Source organism: Callorhinchus milii, unplaced genomic scaffold (genome assembly GCF_018977255.1).
Source record: "Callorhinchus milii isolate IMCB2004 unplaced genomic scaffold, IMCB_Cmil_1.0 Scaffold27, whole genome shotgun sequence".
NCBI lineage: Eukaryota > Metazoa > Chordata > Chondrichthyes > Chimaeriformes > Callorhinchidae > Callorhinchus > Callorhinchus milii.
The window spans coordinates 3,919,774-3,927,204 of NW_024704768.1; the positions used below are offsets into that span (position 1 = coordinate 3,919,774).

The 7,431-nt window shown below is 50.7% G+C and overlaps 1 protein-coding gene across 2 annotated transcripts; it reads left to right on the forward strand.

Moving 5' to 3' along the window:
- The first annotated feature begins 738 nt into the window (after positions 1-738).
- Positions 739-6,271, forward strand: LOC103173759 (glycerol-3-phosphate dehydrogenase [NAD(+)], cytoplasmic). 2 transcript variants are annotated; one of them, XM_042344282.1, is made up of 8 exons: positions 739-906; positions 1,448-1,628; positions 1,927-2,067; positions 2,557-2,695; positions 3,899-4,011; positions 4,724-4,960; positions 5,567-5,673; positions 6,132-6,271. In XM_042344282.1, the coding sequence occupies exons 1-8, from the start codon at positions 863-865 to the stop codon at positions 6,226-6,228; spliced, it is 1,059 nt and encodes a 352-aa protein (XP_042200216.1). In that variant the 5' UTR covers positions 739-862; the 3' UTR covers positions 6,229-6,271. The 2 variants fall into 2 exon arrangements, with proteins under 2 accessions (XP_042200216.1, XP_042200217.1); XM_042344283.1 differs by having other exon boundaries at positions 891-910.
- Positions 6,272-7,431: the final 1,160 nt, after the last annotated feature.

Here is a 7,431-nt window from a genome sequence, read left to right on the forward strand (position 1 = left end):
CAACCATTGACCTGTTCCACTGCCTCACACATAACAGTGCCAACAACAACACGTTATATTTGCGTAACGCCTTTCACGCCAGGGGGACGTCCCAAGGTGACAGGAGACAACGGGGACAGTCTTTGGTCTCACCTGGGTTTTCACCATGATCTATATATATATAATAATAATAATACAGATAATAATAATTATCACAGCTTCGAGACGTCTCAAAGCGCTTCACAGGATATACTGTAAAGTGTGGTGACCGTGTGTTTTGTGGGCGAAACGCGGCAGCCATTTGAGCACAGCAGCGTCCCCACAAACAAGTCGTGGACTGAGTGATCAAATTATTATTATTTTGTTTAATTGGGGGGGGGGGGATTGCAAAATTGAGCCTTAGGAGTGTCACCGATGGGAGACGGAGCAAAGTCGCTTAAATAGTCTTGTGTTGCAGATTTCCTCCTCCTCCTCCTACCCCCCTCCCACCCTCTCGGTCTGCGTCGGGGGCATTTGTACTTTGGGGAACGATTTGCACAGGTTTCCACACATTTCTGCCGCTGTCGGTCAAACTTTGGTTTGTCAATGAGTGTTGAAGCCAATGAGTGTTGAAGCCAATGAGTGTAGAAGCCAATGAGTGTTGAAGCCAATGAGTGTTGAAGCCAATGGTTTGCAGCCAGTGGTGGTGGGAAGGATAGGACAAGGGGTGGGGGGGGGGGGGGGGTGGGCTCAGTTGAGTTTGACAACCAGATTAGATTAGCATTCATTTGCTTTGTGCTTTGAGAGACCCAATAGAGCTCCGCGTTACAGACAGACAGACAGACGCACTCACTCACACAGCCGAGAGAGCAGTAACTTGGACGCGGACTGCGACTGTGTGCACATGGATGTTCCTAAGAGAGTGTGTGTGGTGGGAGCGGGGAGCTGGTAGGTGTGTGTGTGTGTTGTGTGTGTAGTGAGCGCTGACACTTGGCCCAATTTAAGGGGCAGAATTCACGCAACTTTTAGGATTACATTCACGCAATTTAAGGGGTAGAATTTGCGTGTCTGTGTGTCTGTCTCTGTGTCTGTGTGTGGGTGTAGCGAGCGCCGAAACGTACAGGTTGTTGCATGTCGCTTTCATGCTTTAATAATAATAATAATCTTTGCATTTGATATAAATCCCTGTCGCTCTCTCCCCCCCTCTCTCTCTCCCTCCGTCTCGCCCCCCCCTTCCTCCCCCATCTTCAAGTCGTGCCTGAAGACCTACAATGCCTACGGTCACCTTTCCCCCCCCCTCGCTCCCCCTCCACCACCCCACCCACCACCGCACTCAGTCTCGGTATCCTGCTCCGCCATTGTCGGGCGCTCTGAGGCTCTACCCCTACTTTGGCGCGGGCAAGAGCGCTCACAAGCCCCTTACGCTCCAGGACTCCCACTGTAGCTGCTACGTCAAAGACCCAAACTGCCCAACCAATGGATGTTTCAGGGGGACGGTGATCGGGAAGATGGCGGCGGGGAAGGCGGGGGCCGGCGAGCAGCAGTTCGAGAGCCAGGTGAGGATGTGGGCGTTCGAGGAGATGGTGGACGGCAGAAGGCTGTCGGAGATTATCAACCAGGAGCACGAAAACATCCGCTACCTGCCCGGACACTCACTCCCACACAATCTGGTGAGTCCCTCTCTCCTTCCCTCACCCCTCTCTCTCCCCCTTCCTCACCGCTTTCTCTCCCTCACTCTCCTCTCTCTCTCCCTTAACCCTTCTCTCTCCCTCACCCCTCTCTCTCTCTCTCCCTCCACCCCCGCCTGATCCCAACCCCCACACCCCACGCCCCCCACCACCAGCTCAGGTCCAAATCCTGACTGTCCAACGCCTTGGGATGTCCTCCCGACGTGAAGGGCTGTGTGTGAATGCCATGCGTCATTGTTGTTGTTGTTGTTTACTCGTTGCTGTTTGTTCCTCGGGTGAGGTGGTGTTTCCCGATTTGCTGGAGGCCTCGAGAGGCGCCGATATCCTGATATTTGCCGTCCCTCAACCGTTCATCGGCGAGATTTGCAACCGTCTGAAAGGTCACGTGAAGCCGGGAGCCATTGGAGTCTCACTGATCAAGGTCACCGTGGAGGGAGTGAGGGGGCGAGAGAGAGAGAGTGTGTGAGAGTGAGATTGAGTGAGAGAGTGAGATTGAGTGAGAGAGATTGTGTGAGAGAGTGAGAGAGTGTCAGTGAGTGAGTGAGTGAGTGAGTGAGTGAGTGAGTGAGTGAGTGAGTGAGTGAGTGAGTGAGAATGAGAGTCGTGAGTGAGAGATTGTATGAGTGAGAGAGTGTGTGAGTGAGACTGAGTGAGAGATTGTGAGTGAGTGAGTGAGTGAGTGAGTGAGTGAGTGAGTGAGTGAGTGAGTGAGTGAATCAGTGAGTGAGAGATTGTGTCAGTGAGAGAGTGAGTGAGTGAGTGAGTGAGAGAGAAAGAGAGGGGATGAGTTGGAGTTGAGGTACAGATCAGTTGAGATACTAAATCATTCGAACAGAATGGTGGAACAGGCTGGAGAGGGGCTGAATGGCCTCCTCCTTCTCCTATCCTGCTTAAAAAGTGTTCCCCGTAGGGTTTTGGCCGCGGCCCGGAAGGACTGAAACTCTTGTCTGATGTGATCGGGGAGGAGTTGGGGATCGAGGTGTCGGTGCTGACGGGAGCCAATTTGGCCCAAGAAGTGGCCGCCGGGACCTTCTGCGAGAGCACACTGGGTAACCCGTCTCCTGTCAGTCTTCGAGACGTTCTCAAGGCGCTTCACGGGACCCGCTGTAAAGTGCAGTGACTGTGTGTGTGGGTGTGTGTGTGTGTGTTTTGCGGGCGAAACGCGGCAGCCGATCGCGCCCGGCGACGTCCCCCACAAACAGCCGTGGGTTGCAGTCACCGCTTTAGATTTTTAATTTATTCTTGAAGGGATTATTACCCCCGGAAAAGCCACCCGCCGGTCGACTAACAAGCGGGTTCCTAGTTACTGCTGGTAACCAGAGGCGCGCGTGTGTGTGTGTGTGTGTGGGGGGGGGGGGGGGGCAGTAAGGAAACTTTCACAAGGTTTCGCCCTGTCCTGACCCGCCCGGGAATCCAACCCGGGTCCTTCCTCTGGCTTGCGAGGTGAGGGGTCTAACCCCTGAGCTACAGGGGCTGTGGGGTGCGAGGGGAGGGGTCTAACCCCTGAGCTACAGGGGCTGTGGGGTGCGAGGTGAGGGGTCTAACCCCTGAGCTACAGGGGCTGTGGGGTGCGAGGGGAGGGGTCTAACCCCTGAGCTACAGGGGCTGTGGGGTGCGAGGGGAGGGGTCTAACCCCTGAGCTACAGGGGCTGTGGGGTGCGAGGGGAAGGGGTCTAACCCCTGAGCTACAGGGGCTGTGGGTGCGAGGGGAAGGGGTCTAACCCCTGAGCTACAGGGGCTGTGGGGTGCGAGGGGAAGGGGTCTAACCCCTGAGCTACAGGGGCTGTGGGGTGCGAGGGGAAGGGGTCTAACCCCTGAGCTACAGGGTCTGTGGGGTGCGAGGGGAGGGGTCTAACCCCTGAGCTACAAGGGCTGTGGGGTGCGAGGGGAAGGGGTCTGACCCCTGAGCTACAGGGGCTGTGGGGTGCGAGGGGAGGGGTCTAACCCCTGAGCTACAGGGGCTGTGGGGTGCGAGGGGAAGGGGTCTAACCCCTGAGCTACAGGGTCTGTGGGGTGCGAGGGGAGGGGTCTAACCCCTGAGCTACAAGGGCTGTGGGGTGCGAGGGGAAGGGGTCTGACCCCTGAGCTACAGGGAACTCCAAATGCGAGGAGTGTGTGTGTGTGTGTCTGTGCATTGAAACCTTTGTGCTTGAAAGGTTGGGGAGCGAGTGACCAAATTATTGATTGATCTTTGTCGTTGTCGTTGTCGTTGTCGTCGTCGTCGTCGTCGTCGTTGTTGTTGTTGTCCTCAGGGTGCAGGAACCAGGATCACGCAAATATCGTAAAGAGTCTCCTACAGACGTCACATTTCCACGTCAGTGTGGTGTCTGACCTGTGTGCTGTGCAGCTCTGTGGGGCTCTCAAGGTAATCAGCCGAGGTCCGGCCCCTCGTCTCTGGGGTTGAGTGTGTCCTGTGAAGCGCTTTGAGACGCCTCGAAGACGCGATAAGGCGCGATAGCAAATACAAGGATTATTATTGCTGTGTTATATTATTATTTTATGTTTTTATTTTATTATTATAGTGTTATATTGTTGTTTTATTTATTTTATTATTATAACATTACGTTATCATTGTATTATATTGTTATATTATTATATTGTTATATTATTACTATTATTTTACTATTATACTATTACTATTATATATTATTAGATTATTCTTGTATTATTATATTACAGTTATATTATTATATTATTACATTAATGTATTATATTGTTATATTATTATAGTTATATTATTATTGTATTATATTATCACATTATTATTGTATTATATTATTATTGTATTATATTATTATATTATTATTGTATTATATTATTATTGTATAATATTATCACATTATTATTGTATTATATTATTATTGTATTATATTATTACATTATTATTGTATTATATTATTATTGTATTATATTATTACATTAGTATCGTATTATATTATATTATTGTATTATATTATCACATTATTGTTGTATTATATTATTGTATTGTATTATTATATTATTGTTGTGTTATATTATTATATTCTCGTTGTATTATTATATGGTTATTATTATTCTCTTATTGTTATATTGTGTAGCATGTGGTTGCGTTGGGTGCTGGTCTCTGTGATGGGCTGCGATTGGGGGGCAACACTAAAGCTGCCGCTGTTCGCTTGGGGCTGATGGAGATAATCGGCTTCGTCAGAATCTTCTCCCCCTCGTCCCCCGCGGACACCGGAACCTTCTTCCACAGCTGCGGCGTCGCCGACCTCATCGCCAGCTGCTACGCCGGACGCAACCGACGTCTGGCCGAGGCTTTCGTTGTGTCCGGGCAGGTGAGGGGGTGGGGGTGTGCGTGTGTGTGTGTCTGTCTCTCTCTCTCTCTCTCTCCATCTCTCTCTCTCTCTCTCTCTCTATCTGTGTCCATCTCTGTCGCTCTGTCCGGGCAGGTGAGGGGGTGGGGGGGTGCGTGTGTGTGTGTCTGTCTCTCTCTCTCTCTCTCTCTCTCTCTATCTGTGTCCGTTTCTGTCGCTCTGTCCGGGCAGGTGAGTGGGGTGGGGGGGGGGGTGTCTATCCGTCTCTCTCCGTCTTTTTCTCTCTCTCTCTCTCTGAGCGGGTGAGATGTTTCTCAGGTCAGGGGATCAGGGGTTACGGGGCAAAGAGGGGTAATTGGAGTTGAGGTGCAGATCAGCGGTGGTCTAATAGCGGAACAGGCTTGAGGGGCTGAAATGGCCTCTTCCTATGGTCCTCTGTCTGTCTCTCTCTTTCTCTTTCTGTCCTTGTCTTACCCTCTCTCACTCTCTTTCTCTCTCTGTCTCTTTCTCTCTCCGTGTCTCGCTCTCCGTCGTCTCTGTCTTTCTCTCTCTCTCGCTCTCTCTCCGTCTCTCTGACTCTCTCCTTCTCTCTCTCTCGTTCTCTCTCTCTCTCTCTGTCTCGGACAGTCTGTGGCTGAGTTGGAGAAAGAGTTGATGAACGGACAGAAGGTGGAGGGTCCAAACACAGCATCTGAGCTCAATCACTACCTGAAGAGCAAACACCTTGTGGATCAGTGAGTGATTCCCTTCCCTTTGTTATCTATATTAATTATTAACAATAATTAGTCCTCGTGTCTCAAAAAGTGCTTCGCGGGATTTGACAGTGATTGCATAGTGACTGTGCTTTGAGCCCAATATAGCGGGTGAATGTGTTTGCTTTTATAATAAAAATAATAATTATAATAATCTTTGTATATGATCCAGCGCCTTATCACGTCTTCGAGACGTCTCAGAGCGCTTCGCTGGACAGTGTAGCGACTGTACGTTTCGTAGGCGTAAAACGGGGCAGCCAATTGCGCACAGCAGCGTCCCCACAAAGCACACAGTCACTACACTCTGCAGTGTGTCCTGTGAAGCGCTTTGAGACGTCTCGTAGACGTGATCGGGCGCCGGGTCAAACGCCGGGATTATTATTATTATTATTATTATTATTATTATTATTATTATTACAGTCTCTGGTTCCTCTCTGCAGGTTCCCTCTGTTCACCGCTGTCCATCAGATCCTCTTTGAAGGCAAACCCGTCTCGGACTTCATCTCATACCTTCAGAAGCACCCGGAGCACATGTAACCGGAGTGATCCCGGTGTGAGCCGCAGGGAGGGGAGCAGGAGGTGGGGGGGTGGGGGGGGGGGGAGATGGGCACCGGGTTCCACCTCACCTGCCCCAGACACATGGGTCATAGAATCATAGCATCTTACAGCACAGAAGGAGGCCATTCGGCCCATCGGGCATAGGCTCTTTGGAAGAGCCACCAACTAGTCCCACTCACTCTCCCCTCGCTCTTACCCCAACTAGTCCCACTCACTCCCCCCTCGCTCTTACCCCAACTAGTCCCACTCACTCCCCCCGCTCTTACCCCAACAAGATCCAGTCACTCCCCCCCACTCTTACCCCCAAAGCCCTGAACTTTGTTCCCTTTCACGTCCCTATCCAATTCCCTTTTTGAAACCTCCCACCGCACCTGTTCCACCCCCCACTTTCAGGCCGTGCGTTCCAGACCGTAACAAGTCTCTGGGTAAAAAAAAATTGTCTCCTGGTCTGGTCTCCCCTCTGGTTCTTTTGCCGATTCATCTTAAATCCGTTCCCTATTATGATTATTACCAATTTCTTTTAAAGAGCCTTTATGCTCTTAAATAAAAATGTGCCAAACGAGGGTTGTCCGCACACGTTGACGGACAGAATTTGCCCCCTAATAAAAATAATAAGAAGAAGAATAAAAAGAATATTAAGAATAATCCACAAACAGCCATTTGCTGAGGACGCAAAGGCTACGTCAACACACTCCCACCAGGTGGCAGAGTGAAGTGATCCTGGGTTCGACACAGCGCCTTATCGCCTCTGCGAGACGTCTCAAAGCGCTTCGCAGGACCCGCCGACGAGTGTAGTGACCGCATAACTTTGTGGGCGAAACGCGGCAGCCGCGCACCGACAGCCGCCACACGCCAACAGCCGTGGATCGAGCGACCGAATGATGTGGTTATTAAGTCATTTTTTTTCTTGATATGTCCTGGCTTCGCACCCGAGCTGGGAGTGCGCGCGTGTGGGTGTGGAGGTGGGGTGGGGTGTGGGGTGGGGTGTGGGGTGTGGGGGTGGGGTTGGATGTTGGGGAAAATGACCGAAAACGTACGGGCGAACGAAATAAGACGACTTTTAACGGAAGGGAAGAAAAGAAATCCAAGTCGAGCTCGGTGACAAAAAGAAGCTTCGATACAGACCAAAAAAAAAAGATATTTATTGGTATCCAGGTATAAAAGAGATGAACACAAATTATT